General features: G+C 26.6%; 1 protein-coding gene across 3 annotated transcripts in view; it reads left to right on the top strand.

The window, feature by feature from the left end:
* The window catches only part of LOC129609634 (uncharacterized), a 59,404-nt gene extending 45,490 nt beyond the window's left edge, over nucleotides 1-13,914 (top strand). For all 3 annotated transcript variants that reach the window (XM_055521686.1, XM_055521687.1, XM_055521688.1), the window contains 6 exons: nucleotides 6,455-6,559; nucleotides 7,679-7,813; nucleotides 7,909-8,037; nucleotides 11,255-11,423; nucleotides 12,236-12,378; nucleotides 13,065-13,914. In XM_055521686.1, coding sequence (XP_055377661.1) covers nucleotides 6,455-6,559; nucleotides 7,679-7,813; nucleotides 7,909-8,037; nucleotides 11,255-11,423; nucleotides 12,236-12,378; nucleotides 13,065-13,187 — 804 coding nt within the window. In that variant the 3' untranslated portion in view covers nucleotides 13,188-13,914. The remainder of the gene's footprint in view (nucleotides 1-6,454; nucleotides 6,560-7,678; nucleotides 7,814-7,908; nucleotides 8,038-11,254; nucleotides 11,424-12,235; nucleotides 12,379-13,064) is intronic.
* The last annotated feature ends 3,121 nt before the right edge of the window (nucleotides 13,915-17,035 follow it).

The raw sequence follows: 17,035 nt of genomic DNA on the forward strand, positions 1-17,035 counted from the left end.
TTTTAAAAAATTATGTAATGATGGTTCTATACTTAATAAATGGTTTTTTATTTTGTAACTAACGTCGGTTAATGGTTTTTTTGATTCTGAATTCAAATTCTGTTTTGGTTCTAACTGTATTGTTGTCGGCGCACTTATAGATAATAGATAATATTGTTATTCGTTACAAAATAATTTTGTCAGTTTCATTTGGTTCAAAAGCATGAGCCACCCATATATACCTAATTATAACAACAACCTGAATGACACGGTTTGCAGACGTGATGAATTGGTTTATAATCTTAGAATATCGCTGAACTCAAAGTTTGATTCAAATTTTTTTAAATTTATTGATTATTGGATTCATTGCAACAATCGTCATCAAGAGACAAAAGATCTGTTGATTTCTATATTATAAATCATATGTACACATCATTTAATAAGTTAATTTTGAAAGATATGCTTGTTAGGGCTAGCAAATTAATTTTGACTGGCAACTGGCTGGAAATTAACTGACCATCTAAATCCATGTAATCAATTTTAGTAGATGTGATGTTTATGAGTTTAATCACTGCCGGAGTAAGTTTTTATTGATCAACTGATTTTTATTGATTATTTGTGCTCTAGTACTATAATTGCGGCTATTAACTAATTATTTTCGTATTTTTACGACGTTCTTTATTTAATGTAAGACTTTTGTTTTAAGAATAAGTGTAAGACCTTTGATCTTACATCGATAATAATTATTGGAAAAGCAAGCAATTTGGTTAATTTCAGTATTGAATCACTTTTTAATTTAATCGTAAGTTAGAATATTCTTAAAGTTGCTCATTTTACAGAAACAAGCAGCTTTTCTTTATGTATAGGTATTCAAACAATATAATCCAATCTTTTCCTTCGACATAACAGATGGTGTTATTGTTTATAATTATCTTGATTTTGGTATATATTAATCCTAATATTGCTATGCCGTACATTTAAAAATTTATACAAGTGCTCACCTGATTATAAATTTTCTCAATTGGTTGATGAATTGAGTGTGTATTTGATTGATGGTTGATTGATAATTAGTTGATGAATTGAGTGAAATGTTAATGATAATTTAAGCTATTAAAATTGTTTAAACATTTTATTTTCTGAATTTTTCTGAATTAGAATTTAATTTTATTACTTTAATATTTGAAAAATTTTTTATAACACTTTGGTACTAAAATTATTAAATAAATTTATTTCTAAAAATACTTTAATAACTAATTGAACTATAATGAAATTTACAGTAATTATGTCAGAATATTATAATTGACATAAATAATTGACACAAATATACCAATAATAGGTACAAGAAAATCATACACAATGGATACATACATATATGCACATAATTTTTAGTGCCATCCTCAATAATACAGGAAAGTATAAAAGAAAGGAAGTAAAATGATAATTTTAAAATTTTTATTCAATTTTTTCTCTTTTAAATTGCTTTTGAAAATTTTAAAATATTTCTTTTTTGTTTCCCACTTGTATATTTTCTAACTATTAACAATCTTTGGAAATTCACCCTCTTTCAGTCGAATCGAAATTGAATTTATTTTTTCAATTATTTTTTGTATAACAATTTTCTTATTTTTAATGTTCTTAACTTCAATTTAAATTGTAGAGGTTCAAGTAAATTAAAAAGTTCTTATATAAAATAAAATTAGAAAAAAAAAATTTCGTTCGCTTTGGGACCTCAATTTGAAAAAGCAAATACATAAAATTTATTAGTTGTTGTGTCAGTTAATAAATTCTATGCAAATTCTATATAAATGATTAAAGAGACTGGAAGCTCAATTTAGTGATATTAAACACAAACAATGATAGTGGTGGATTGTGATACAAAAGTCAGCCAAAATTGACTTGTTAAAAATGGAGTCATTTGTGAACCTTTGGCTTAGAAATTGCCAAATTGTTTGTTTCATTTTCTTTTTTATTTTTTAATTCGATTCGAAATTTATACTTTCATTTTATATTCTATTTAAATATGATTTATGTGGTTAATTTTAAAAATGATCTAAATTAATTTTAAATACAATTAAATGCTGTACAGTTTTGGCCTAATATAAATAAAGGCTATATTCTTTGAAATATATTTATTTTCGTATCCAACTATAAGCAAAGTTTCAATTGCAATAATATGAACATTACAATTGCTTTATCGGCAATAAAAGAATTTCGAAATTTCCAAACAAACTTAGATCATTTTCAAAATTTAGATCATCCTTAATTTTCTTAATTTTGAATTTGTATCAAATAAGTAGATGGTGTATTCATACTGGTGCATTTTTACATGAATGCTTACTAGTATAATATTCTTGTAGATATTATTTTTTAGATTCCACATGTTAATATTTTTACCATATAATATTCCTTTTTCGTATAAACATTTCATGGCACTTTCGTTGTATAAAATCATCTAAAATTTATTATACCTTTCAAATTTAATTTGTGTGATAAAAAGGGGTCATCGTCGTCTTTTTATCATCATTATCACAATCATTATCATTTTATCATTATCATCTTTGTCATCATCATTCTATTATCCTTTCTTATATTCGTACATACTCATGTAATAAGAATGCAAGTAAGCTTTTCGTTAGACTTCAATTGCTTATTCTATTATCTACTTTCTGTCATCATTTTCATTTTTTATTCCACTTGGCAATAATAATAAATTGCGTTCAAGAATCTCTTTTTTTTTTTTCTTTATCTAAAACTACAAATGAAATTGGATTTATTAGAAAATAATTCAATTAGGACACTTTATTATTTTCCTATGGAATTCTTTTTCAAACAAAATTTATAATAGAAGAGAATTTCGTAATATTTTGCTTTCATATTATTATTTTCTCTATTTTTTTTCACTTATTTTTTCTCTACTTAAAATTATTCTTTCATTTTAAATATAATGAATAGTATATACTTGAAATTATTTTTTCCTTCACTTAAAATTAATACATAGGGTTTATTACAATGTTAAAAAGAATGCATATTGTGTACACTATGAAAAATGAGAACATAAAACCAACCAAAGAACAAGAAAAACCCAATTAACATGCGATTTTCAAGAACAATTCCAATAAATTCAAATATATCGGACTGAAAAAATTAATGCAACTAAATAATATAACTATTTAGAAAACAACAACAATTTACGATATTCATAAACAATATTTAATTTTCAAAATTTTGTAAGGTTTGTATTAAAGTGCTGGCTACTTGATAAATTGCTTTTTTTAAGCATGAAGTATTTTAGCTTTTTTGTGTAAAATGCTCTTTTCGACAAACCATTAAATTGATTCAAATATATTTAAGTTATAATATTTTTAGAATATTCAGTAAATCTATAATAATAATATTATTTATTATTTATTCTATATGAAAATTACATTAGTGAATTTTAAAAGTGTTAAATTTAAAGTTCAAAAGAAAAATAAAGTTTTACATAATTTTTTCAATTTTTTTTCTCAGTGTCAAATTTACGATATAAATTTTACTTTATGAATATTGATGGTTATTTTGTTACAAAACTCAATGAAAATTTTTTATGATTTTCTCTTGAGTGGCTGTAATTCGAATGGCGTTGACCGAATGTTTTGCCAATAATTTAAGAATTTAATCCAAATCACCTTATAAAAATGCGGTATTTATTATTATTATATAATTTTACGTTCATATTTGAAAAACCAAACGTTCTGACTTGTCAATGTTTCAGTTCAATTTATCATTCAATTGTTCATTTGTGCTAACTAAAAATATGTATAATAAAAAAGAAATATTTTGTAAAAAAAAAAAGTAAAAATATTTTGTAAAAATAAATTTGGATGCAATCAATAGTTTGTAAAGCAGCATATTTCCTATGAACAATGGAAAATATTTTTTTTGTTTAAATACATTTTTTACACTAACATTATTCTCAGCAATATAAAAATATCGAAAAAAATTATATATTAATCAATAAAAGACTATTGCATACTTTTAGGGTTATAATGAAAATTAAAAGAAACTTCCACATAAAGATTGAATGACTGATATTTAAATCGCTTAAAGTAAACAACGTTATTTTTAGTTTTTTATTTTCAATGAAGTTTGGAGGGATTACAGTTTAGATATAATAATGGGCCTTAAATTAAAATTACTTCAATTTTGCGAGCTTGGAGAGTGGAGACTTGGGGTAAAAAAGACACTTTTTCACCTAACCGTTTCAGAGAAAAATGATGTGAAAAATTAAAAAAAAAAAAAAACGCGAGTTTAATATAACAATTAGAATCAAAGTTTATTTTTTGGAAAGGAGAAAATAGCTATTTCGCTGCAAACACTGAAAAACTAAAAAATATTTGTAATTACAGAAGAATAAGTCATCAAAAAATTTATGTGATTTATTGAAGCCATAATTCTAAGGAAAAAGAGACTGGTTGCTACAATTTACGGACAAAATAAAACTAACTAGCCACATGTGTTTCTGATTTTGTTGGAAATGTGCTAAAAATTGAAAAAATTCTTTTTCTTAGTTTCCAGTCTCACATTTAAATATTATTTTGTTACCTATATTAACTATTCTTACCCTTCCTTTTCTAAGTTGTTAAACAATAAAAACTAATCGCTTACTTATTACAGAATTTTTGCATGTTGGGTTGCTATTGCATTTGGAAAAATATTAAAAATTAGATGAAATTCTTATACAATTTTTTACTTTTTCTTTTGACATAATCATTGATTTAATAAATTTATAGTGATGAATGAAAAAATAGTGACGGGATGGAGGAAAATAAATAAAATTCAGTGAATTTTCTTTGTCATTTTTGTTTTCCTAATTTCATTAATATTGTCGTATTGAATTGAAAAATTATGGAATAAATTTAATTAATTCAAATTATAGACTTGAACTTGAAAATAATATACTAAAAAGACAGTAATAAGTAATAAACGAGAATTCACTGATTTAAAATCAAATTTTAAAAATTTCAAAAATTTTAATATTTAATTTTAATTTATTGTCCTTATGACAACAAAATTGGTCATTTGGAAAGATATACTTGCGTGGTTTGTCTATATAGCATTGAAATTATTTGTTGTGGTTATCATTTGTATATTCAAAGTGTACATACGATTAAAATACAATATTTTGTGTTTAATGAAGGCGTAATTTGACTTTAAATTAATAAATATGCATATACGTATCATATATATTTGAATGACCATAGTAAAATTTAATAATTAAAATTGAGTTATTAAAATAAATACCATTACAGCGATGGTATTATTACAGCGATAATATATATATTATTGTTTATTGTACCGAAAGTATAGGCGTTCAAGGACTTCTATATACACTATTAAATTAAAACCAGACCACATTAATTTTATAATGTGTACACTGTTTACATGGTTGAATTGTAATTACATCATATTACCCAGTGCATAGTTATATTTAACATTTTAATAATCTTATTGAAAATTTTTATCTTCGAGCACAGAAATAAATTAAAATATCATGATACCTAGTAATTATGCATAATTATTTTAAGTTTATATGTTGAATAAACATAGGACATAAATAATATGAAATATGCCTTTACCAAAGGTTTAATGGTAAATTTATCTACACTATGAAAATATACGGAAATCAAATAGTTCAATTTTTATTCAATGATATTAGATAGGAAATTTTTCGGTTTTAAGTGTTATTGGACATGTTATACTACAGTTAGAGTGAGAAACAACGTTGCAATTAGTACCATCGTCTCGTTTTATTACCACTATCTTACAAAATCCTGTTCTTTAATGCCGAATTAGGATCAATATTGAGAATCATATTGTCGTCTTAGTGATATTGATGTGATACTTTCATGTCTATCACATATTTTTGTAATTCAAAATATTTTCTAATACAATACCGTCGGCGATCCCAAATGGCAGTTACCGAATTCACTGTATAAAATGTCGGGCATTTACAGAAATAGTACATAGCTGTTTGTTGTGGCCTATGTATTCCGATATTGCGACAAGGTACATTAAAGAGTAATCCTAATCTAGCGGTGCAATTCTTCACATGTAATTGTCCCGCCGGTAATCAAACATCTTTATTCGCGATCAGTATGCGATACTATACATCAGTTAATAGCTGTTTTAAGAATCTTTTATAAGCCTTTTGGGAATATTTTAAGAGAGTTTTCTGTTCACAAATGCGATATTTTGAACAGCACCCAGTTTGTTACCCGGAATTCCGACTCTAACATATTTAACATCTCAGTTCAAACTAGAGGGACGATACCATATATCTATTTTTCAAACTATTATTCATTTAGTGGGCGTAATTATTGTAAAATTTGATAATTTCGTAAAATTTACTTATTGCCTCTTTTCTTTTATGTATATTTTATATTTAATTTCAAGAATGACCTATAAAATTTTTAATTTTATATTATTTTCATTAAAGATTGTGCGACCGGTGAATGCTTTCTTAGTTGTTGATGTACAAAATGATTTCATAAGTGGTTCTCTTGATATAAGCAATTGTAGTGCACAACAAAATGGTGTTGAGGTAAGTGATTTTTTTTAAATAAAATTAATGCGATAATTGGTATAAATCTACCACACTTTTTAATAGCAAGAAAAATATCTCATATTTTTAATAATTTAAAAAAAGAAAAGCTTTTTTGAATTAAAATTTATTTGAAGTTTTGCATTTCTTTAACCTGTTAGCCAAGAAAAGCTCTGTTAGATCGGTTAATTTAAATTAATTTCCGATTTATAATTTTTATTCGATTATATACCTACTTCTATTAGAATCTAAAATCTAGATTTACTATACTTGTAAGTAGTAAGGCTAAATAACAAAATGTTTATAACTTATTTTTGTTAGCGTATACAGGGTGGACCTGTAATGTCGTATAATCTCTCGCGGGCTAAAAGATTTTGAAAAAAAATCATTCCTGGGTGGCCCAAATGAAACTAATTTTTTCAGCATTCAATTGCATATTAATTTTTTTAGATGATTTAATAATATTATGGAAGTTATATGGTCATTTAAATTGAAATCCCTTTTGGTCGAAACCAAATATTTTTAACTGGGATTTTTGAGGATTAAATATTCATTTGCGGCCACCACCCCTCCCCCCCTCCATCCATAGTTTTTTTTCATAAAATTGTCCCACCTTCCAGCCCCCGAAAGGTCATATAACGTTGAGATCATATAACGTTTTCTCTGTAGAATAGTAATTGGTAGTGGATTTTTGAATTGTTGAAATATTTAAATAAAATAAGTTGAATATAAAAAAATAAGAAAACCTCTAAAAAATTTCAAATTTATTAGATGAATCCGTTACAAGATAAAGATAAAAGATATACACTTAACAAAATTTAAGATAAATAAGTTATTGAATAAATCAAATTTTTGTAAGTTTCAAGGGGATTTTCTAGTTCAGTTCAATGGAACCTTTAATTTCTTTTGAATTTCAAATCGATTAGAGATTAAGCCCTTCATCGCTAAAATGTTGATTTATTAAATTTTTTAAATTATTTTCGATTTAACGAAAATTTTTCTTTAAATATTTTTAAATCAACAATTTTGGTATTTGAGTGAAATGGTTTTCCATTTAGAATAATAATTACTTTTTAATTCTATTGTAAATTTAAATAAAATTTTTATCTTAATTTTAAGATTGTTGAACCAATTAATAATCTATTGGATACAGTGGATTTTGATGCAGTATTTTATTCATTAGATTGGCATCCTAGTGATCATGTCTCTTTCATTGATAACGTTAAAAAGAGGCCATTAGATGAAACATCACCGGTAAAAATTTAATTTGTTTCTACAATATAAAATCTAATTTCATATTTAATTTGGACATTATTATAATAAAAAAATATTGTTGTTTTATATTTTAGATTGATGCAGATTCTGCCCAAGTGTATGATACAGTAATATTTGCTGGTCCACCACCAATGAAACAAAGATTGTGGCCAAGACATTGTGTACAAGATTCATGGGGTGCAGAATTACATAAAGATCTTAAGGTATAATAATTAATATATGAGTTGACATTGTGTACTAGTATAAATTTGATTTATTGTAATTGCAACTTTAGAAACTCTAACCATCTCAAATAAATCTATTAAACAGATTATTATTGATCGCTGATCACTGTATGAAACTTGAAACTTGAAACTTGAAACTTGAAGTTGAAGTTGTATGGCAGCTACTTGAGTCATTCTATTACATCCAAATTAAATAGAATATTTTGAGATTACCTAGCGTGCATTTTCTTTAAAATTTTTTTGTGAACTGAACTAAAAAGAGCTTTTAACTTCTATAATTCAGAGCACAATTTCTTCATGTTACAAACAGATTGGTGAATTTAGCATAGCATGCCATTCGGGAACATTTCAAACGGATATAAAAAAGGAGTATTATAAAAAGCATTTATGCACATAAAAATTTTGCGTTTTTGGTAATCGGATTAAAATTAAAACTTCTGTACTCATTTAAATCCTGTTATCAGGAAACAGTTAAAATATGCAGTCATTTTTGTTATATTTAAAATACCCTGAAGGAATTTCCTATTTAGTATAACAGTTTCATTTTTAGCACTTTTCCAAAAAATTTTTGAAAAAAAAGTGCTTATTAGTTTCACTCTGTCCGTCCGTCCGTCCGTCCGTCCGTCCGTCCGTCCGTCCGTCCGTCCGTCCGTCCGTGTGTCTGTTTACAAAACTTCTACACCCTTGAAGATAGAAAGCTGAAATTTTGTACGTACATAGATTTTTACTAGAAACTTATTTTCGTGGAACAAAATTTTTACCTATCTCCCCCCCTTTAGAAGTTATACCCCCCCAAAACCCTAAAAATGCCATTCTTTAACTATTTAGTGCAATGAAACTATAAGGATTTTTCAAATTTTGCAAACGCAGAAAGGCAGTGGCTTACTTCCCCTAGCGGGGTATACTAAAGGTTAACTTTAGAAAAACAAAATGGCCGCTCAAATTTACCGTTATCTGAAGTCCGTTTTTTCCAAATTTTTGATGTCGTTTATTTTCTAGACCCCAGCCTGTAGAAGCTTGAAATTTTATGGGCTTTTAGACATTAACAAATAGTTCATTTCGTTAGAAGAAAATTTTTTTCCATCTCCTTCCCCTCTCAAGTTATGGCCTCTTGAAATTTGTAAAATTTGAATTTTTGACACCTTATATTTCCGAAACCGCAAGCTTTTTCAAATTTCTATAAACATAAAAAGCTAACGGTAAATTCCATGAAATTAAAAAATATAATTATTTTTCTTAACTCACATAATTAAACCTTAAAATCGAGCATTATGTTAACCCCTTTTTATATTAATTTTTGCTTTATTTCAAACACTGCATATATGCGTCATCCTAAATATATGCAATTCTAGAAATAGTTTTGTATATGAATGAAAATAATTTTAATAGTTTGATAGGTATACATAGACTGTATTTAAAAGCAGAATTTTCACTTGCTGAAGGGAAAAGTGCTACAATACAAACCATTGGTTTGACCCAACTTTATTGTTTTTATACCCGTACGAACCATATGTTCGAAGGGTATACTAAATTTGCCTTACCGTTTGTAACGCTAAGAAATAACGGTCTTAGATTTAGACTCAAGTGTATGTTTTTGATCAAATTCTGAGTTGATTTACCTTTGTCTGTCCGTCCGTCCGTCCGTCCCAACGATAACTCAAAAACTAATTGAACTAAGTGCACCAAATTTTCACAAATGATTGATTATAGTAAGTGCCAGAACCCTATTTAAATTGGGCATGATCAGGGTACCGGTTCGGGTAGCTGCCGTACAACTTCAAAATTTATTTGGCTATATCTAAGAAACTATAAAAGCTGTAATATTGAAATTTCACACAAGCGAATATATTAGTGGGGCCGATGTGCTTGATAAAATTCGTTAAAATTTCTTGGCTCTTTCTGATAGCTGCCATACAACTTCAATAGTAGTTTAGCATACACAGTATTTTGAAAAACAGAGTACTGAAATTTTGCATAAATTAATATGGTAATACGGCAACTTAAAGTCATAGTCTGTCTCATAGTCAGTTACGGCATCTTTATTTGCACATAGGATAATAAATTCGTACGGGTATCACAGAGTTGATAAGGTCAACTCTATTCTTTCTCGTTTTTTTTTTATAATTTCACTTAATATCATGATTTGTACGTGTATCTTCTTTCGAAAATTTTACTTCGAGAGAACGCTATAAACATTTAAATATTCGGAAAATTCAATCACAATAATTTCCGCTGATTTATTGAGGCGTTGACAATAAGACTTATATATAGTACAATTTAATATAATGTTACCTACTGTATTTTATAAAATAAGGAAGGATGTGTAGTCGAATCAATTTTAGTGTTTTTGGTGTTGCGTCAACGTAAATGCATCACTAAACAAGAGTTTTAGAAAGAAATCTGTTTGTCTTTTTATACACTCGTATGTATCCTAAATTTAATGAGACAATTTTGATTGAATATTAATATCAGAGTTCATTTTGGACAGGTCGACGGTGAATTGACTTATTCAGTAACAGAATCTCTACTACGGTACAATTTATATTTTACAAAATATTTTTTAAGAAAATAATTTTCATGAAATTTTGTAAATATATTAGCTCGGCCTCACAATTTGACAAGCTCACAGCATTTCCATCGAAATCAGGTGCAGGACACTATAGATTTTTATTGTCGGCCATATTTATATTTTTGTTTATAAGAAAATATCCGAAGAATGTCATTAAAATCTGTTATTTTAATTCTTATATTCAATATTTAAATTCAGTTTATCAACGACAACAACTAACAAAGTCTTTTTTTTCTCAAAAAAAGGGGACCTAAAAGTAAACTTCCACTAAAAGCCGAATTAACATTTTTGAATTCTTTGAATATTTTCATGACTTTGCGTAACACATCTGTAAAATTATTAAGAATAGATTTTATGATTTTGCACTATTCTGAAAATACACCATGCGGTCGATTATGAGCTGACCAAATGAGTTTTTTTTTTTGAATATTTCTTGAATAGGAATTCAGAATAATAAATTTTTCTTTCTGTACGTCATGCATGCAGAAATTTCAATATAAAATACTTTTGCATTTTTTGTAGTAAAATGCATTATATTTTTATGTTTCAAAATATATATATATATAAATATGTATATTTATATTTTTTTAATGAAATACATACATTTTGTTTAACGTTATATGACAGGTTGTAGAGGATGGTATTAAAGTTTACAAAGGAACAAATCCAGAAGTCGATTCATACTCAGTATTTTGGGATAACAAAAAACTATCAGAAACCACATTAAATGACCAGCTTAAAATGAAAGGAACAACAGATATATATGTATGCGGATTAGCTTATGATGTTTGCGTTGGTAAGAAAATATTTTTTCATATTTTATTGGGAAAAAGAAAAAAATTATTATTTTTTTTTTATTTTCATATAAAATGGAAAGTAAAAGCATAATATCCTTTTCATTAACAAAATGCATTTATGCACCGCATGTAGAACTTAAAAGTAAATGCACATATTCATTTTTATTTCCGGAATATTTAAGAAAAAAAAAACATATAAAATAAAAATATTATTATTGTTTTTAAGCCATTTAAAAATAGCATCAACACAAATATGGTTGAAGAGCAAAAATGGACAACAGACCCTATTTTTTTTGTATAGTTTAATAAGAAAAGGAAGATGAAAATGAGGTTTTATTTTTCTACTGTTATCAAATTTTTTATTCGATGCAACATATTAAATATGTTTGCATTAAAAGTTTTTATTATTTAAGGAAACTTTTAATTTTTATTTTATACAGAGTGCTTGAAACACGATTCAGTTGTATTTTATAGCCTGACTTATTGTTTTTGCTTCATAAACATGTTATTTTTATAATTTTTGTTATTAACGTGTTCCAATTCGTAGTGAAGTAGCAATTAAGTTTTCTATATAAAATTGTAAATTTCTAAGTTAAATCGAAAAATACATTTTGAGGTTCGCGCCAATATTGGTGCATTATGGAAAATAATTAAATAATTAAGAAAAAATTTTAAAGGGTAAAACTAAAATTTAAAACTTTTTAAGTTTGTTTTGTTTTTTCTTTCCCATATAAGTTCACTTAAATTTTTAGAATTCACATTCAGAATAGTTAAAATAATTATTTTAATTAAATTTAATTTATATTAACAGGTGCAACAGCAGTTGATGCTTTATCTGCTGGTTATCGTACAATTTTAATAGATGATTGTTGCCGTGGTGTTGATTTAAATGACATTGAAAATACAAAAGAAAAAGTTAATAGCAGTCATGGTGTAATCGCCCATTCGAATGAAGTAAGTATATTTTATACTACAATAGCAAAACAAAAATCTAAGTTTAGTTCAGCAATTGTCCAAAGGATAGCCATAAGCAATTAGAAACGAACCTTTTCCAGATCTTTTTCACTGCTTAAAATCGGATTTTAGAAAAGTTTTAAAAAATAAATTTTCTGTCTAAATTCTGGCTATAATTTTTGCCAGACTACTACGTTGTGCTGTGGGACTACTACGTTTCAATTGAATATTTCAATTACAAGCAGCGATTAAATGAAATTCATAAAAAAACTCACGTTTAACAAAGCAATTAACGATTAGTGAATTTAACAGTTTGCTGTCGCACTTGATTCCGACTTGATAAAAATGAATTTAAATTGTTCTGAAAATAATAATGAAAATGCTTGAATACAACATCTTCAATTTAATTTTTTTAAATAAGATCAATTTTTTCTTTAAAACATTTCACATTTATATTATTAACAATGGAGTTAAGTCGATGCGATTTTATAAGAATAAGAAAAACAACAATCCAACAAAATAATAAAAAACTCATCTATTCTATGGATCCGAAGCAAAATATAAATTTAACAAAAGGACAATGCATTTTGTATTTTATAATAATAAAGCATTGTGCAACTAGCTATCAAAAATTTTTTATAAAAAGGAAAACATTCAATATTTTTTATCTCTTTTAAATATTCTAGGTTAAAGCAATGGTTGAAGGACGTGATCGTCGTCCAGAACTCGGATATAAATTAGCAATGGAATTAAAGAATCCAGATTCGGTATTAGCAACACGAAATAATGGTGTTCGGCGATCAATTTAAGGAAACAAAAAAAAAAAGTAAAATAAAACAGGCTATTAATAAAAATTTGTTAATTTTTTTTGTGAAAACATAAAGGATAAATACTTAATAATTATAAATATTTAAAAATTAATTTTAAACAAACAAAAAAATTTATGAAATAGAAGTCTAGAATTTTCATAATGTTTGCAAAATAATATTCTTAATTTAGTTTTTTCCATATTTGTGGGTAGTTTATAAAAAGTATGGTTGAATTCCGGTTTGCAGTTCTAACAAAGATCTAACAGCAGATTTTTGTAGTTTTCTTAGTAGAACTGCAAAAAATCTTCTGTCAAATCGAAAGCATAAAAAATTTTTCAGCTTTTATATTTTTAAAATCTCTATTCGTAGACAGCTTATTAATTAAAGAGCAGACAAACATCATTGGGATTATACCAGTGAATTTTGTTGGCAGGCATTGCTTTCGTAGTTCTATTGCAGTGCAGCTATAACTAATAAGATCTCTCACCATCAAAACTGTAAATGCGAATTTAACCTATGCTCAATTGTTAAATGAAACAAAAATAAACGATATTTCAATGTAAAATTAATTTTGTAATTTCATAAATGAAATTAAAATATTTTTTAGAAATTTAAATAACAGTACAATTTTAGGTACTTAAATTATACAGAAAGTATCTACATAACAAGTTCTGCATGGAACTTCTATAAAATGCAAAACTGTAAATGTGATTGTACTCTTATCAAAAACTTTTTGACTACGATACGTTCGCCGTAAATTGTGCCTTTTAAACATATTAAAAGATTTTTTGCATATTATATTTACAAATCTAGGGAAGCTGAATATTTCAGTGGCCTCAAACACAAACCGCCTAACTCGAGTTAAGACAAAAATGAGATATGTTTACCAGCGAATTCTCCGTTTTGAGTTTCATATGCTCACAAAATTTGGTGGTTCTACGACTGTTGTAGCAGAAGTTATTGTCGAATTCACACATGACCTAACTCGAAATGGTAACTAAGTGCACTTGCACTAATCGCCTAAATCGAGTTAAGATCAGAAAACATCTTTTTTATGTTTTTGACAAACCACTTATTTCGAGATAGGCTGTTGTTGCAAATCAAAATTAGTGACATTTTTTTTTATTTGTATGAATTTTTACAACCGCTTATCTCGAGTTAGGCTTTTGTTGCAAAATTAATTTTGAATTTTTTTAAATACTAACTCGACATAAGCGATTTGTGTAAAATAATAATTGGTGGTTTTTTAAACTCATCTCGAGTTAGGCGATTATTGCAAATGCAATTATATTCCAAAAGGCTTCTTATGTCGAGTTAGGTTTTTATAACGCGTGCAAATAAGAACCAAAAACCAAAGTTAAGCGTTTAGTGTTCGAAATAATACATGATCAGTATAGAATATTTTTTAGTTTTTTATAATAAAAAATATTTTATAACGCTTAACATATTATTTTATGTGATATATAGTGTAGGTACTTTATGTCCATGGTTTAAAACTTGTTCACTATAGTTAAAATTAAATCTTACATTCAGCGACAAGTAAGATAGTTGTATTTTTTAACCCAAAATATAAAACATCTGCACAAGTTACCTGCATTATTAATGCTCTAATTACCCAAATATCCCATGTTTAAGATTTGAATTTTTTTATTTAACAAATAATCTTGTAGGTCATTTCGTGATTTACCTGCGACAAATGTTTTTTTCAATTGACGGAGTTCCCATGTTAAAATGACACGTGGCTAGCTACCTGATGGTAGATTGTTTTGCCTTTGTGGTCTAATTGTATTATTAAACAAAGTGTTGTTTTATTATGCCCTTGTAAAACAAATGTTATTAGGAAGAACAAATTTTTGTGTTTGACAAGAGGTTTTATTCTAATTATTGTACTACAAAGCAATATTTTTATTATACACTAGTAAAACACATTTTGTTAGGAAATTCAAATTATTATAATTTGCAAGGGTTTTTTTTTCAATAAATAAAACTGGTACATCTGGGAATAACAATATTTTGTTATACTTTTTATTACTCATTTCCGTGAGTTCAAATTTCTTCGATTTTCAAATATTTATGATATTTTTGTTATTTCGAAGGAAGTATTTTTTACAAAGACAGTTATTTATTATTGTTTTTAAATGTGCTTATGTTGGAAATTGTTAAATAATATAAAAATTATCCAATATAAACTTTATCCACGCTTAATCAATGTACGTTAAAAATTTTGGAACTTGCTAGGCGAGCTGAAATGATTGTGGTGGATGTTAGATGTATTGCAATATATTTGAAATTAACATAACGGATTCAAAGTGTTTTGAAGCATAGAAATTAGCGAAACTGGTTCTATAGTAAATAAACAAGTATCAACAGATCTTACTTTGAAAACCGAAGTTAATACAGTTTTGAAAACCGCAATTGACTTTGATCGTGGTGACTGTATTAATGATCCTGATTTTAAAATTGACAACATTCAAAAGCAAGTTTTCGGGTCCTATTGGGCATGTGGACATATCTGTAGAGATAAAAAAATATGAAAGGCTTTCTACTTTTATTCTTTTAAGAAAAATCCTTTTACAATTTGCCGAACGGTTAGAAAAATTCGCTTAATCTTTCGCGACCGGGCTTCCTGAATGCACTCAAGTACATGAACGCTCGAAACTGACTCGTGGTCAATTTGTATGGAGTCTTAATTGAAAAGTAAATGCTGACAGCTAAAATAAAAATGTCGAGCAAACTTACAATATTCTTTGTTTATTTGATAATCAAATATTATATACTCTATGATAGGAGAGCAAATTCCGAACCAATTTACTTTGCCAAAACTTTTTACGGAGATCTATATACTTTTTACGGAAGAACTTAGAGAAAAACTGACGCACAAACCATTCTCTATATGTAATTAATAATACGTCTCCTAGATTTAATTTTCACAAGTATCGAATTATTATTTTCTATACGAGTTCGAGTTCAGTATCAAATTTGACTTTTCATTACAGTAGTTGTAATGACTCACACTCGATTTCATTTTGTTTTTAATTTAAAAATTTTAATTAATTCGGATTTAGTATCATTATGAACAAGTAAGAAAGTCATATGGACTATAGTACATAAATAAAATAACAAACACAAAACTCATAAACTCATTTTAGAGATTACTTTATGTGCTCATTTTTACAATAATGTAACAACTTTGTCAGATCCGTTGCACAATGAAGCCTTTTTGTAATTGAATTACTTTTTGAAATTCTCTTAAGTGGAAAGAGTCGCACCACAGATTTCAAAAAATTGACTTCCAAAAATATTTTACAAGAACAGATACAAAGATTTTTTATATTTTAAGACGAGGTGTTAACTAGTTAGATTTTCGAGACATGCTCCAAATTGAAGAAGAAGAGAAAATTAGTACCAAAAAAGAAAAACTTAGAGTACTTGATGCAATTTTTTAATCTGTTGGTTTACAAATTTTACAAAACGATTAAGACTGGATATTTAGCAGATACTCATCCATATTTAGTTGGAGAATCCGAGAGAGAATAAAAGATACTGCCACCTTTCTTAAATTTAATGAAAAAATTATTTTTAAACTTTTAGAAATAATTTTTACTTAAAGTTTATTCATTTTTTACCTCAATTTATGTTTTTTATGACAATGATTTGAAAAAAAAGTGATAAATCAAATATTTTAGAAATAATACACATATTTCTTCCCTTTTAAATATAACTTAAGTCACCTAAAACCATATTTTCAGTTTTGCAACAACAGCTTAAGTCGACTTAAGTTTGACGAAAATGCAAAAGTAATTTTTCACAAATCGCCTAAGTCGAGTTATGCTTTGCAAAGTACTTTT

Source organism: Condylostylus longicornis, unplaced genomic scaffold (genome assembly GCF_029603195.1).
Source record: "Condylostylus longicornis isolate FDR11 unplaced genomic scaffold, ASM2960319v2 ptg000040l, whole genome shotgun sequence".
NCBI lineage: Eukaryota > Metazoa > Arthropoda > Insecta > Diptera > Dolichopodidae > Condylostylus > Condylostylus longicornis.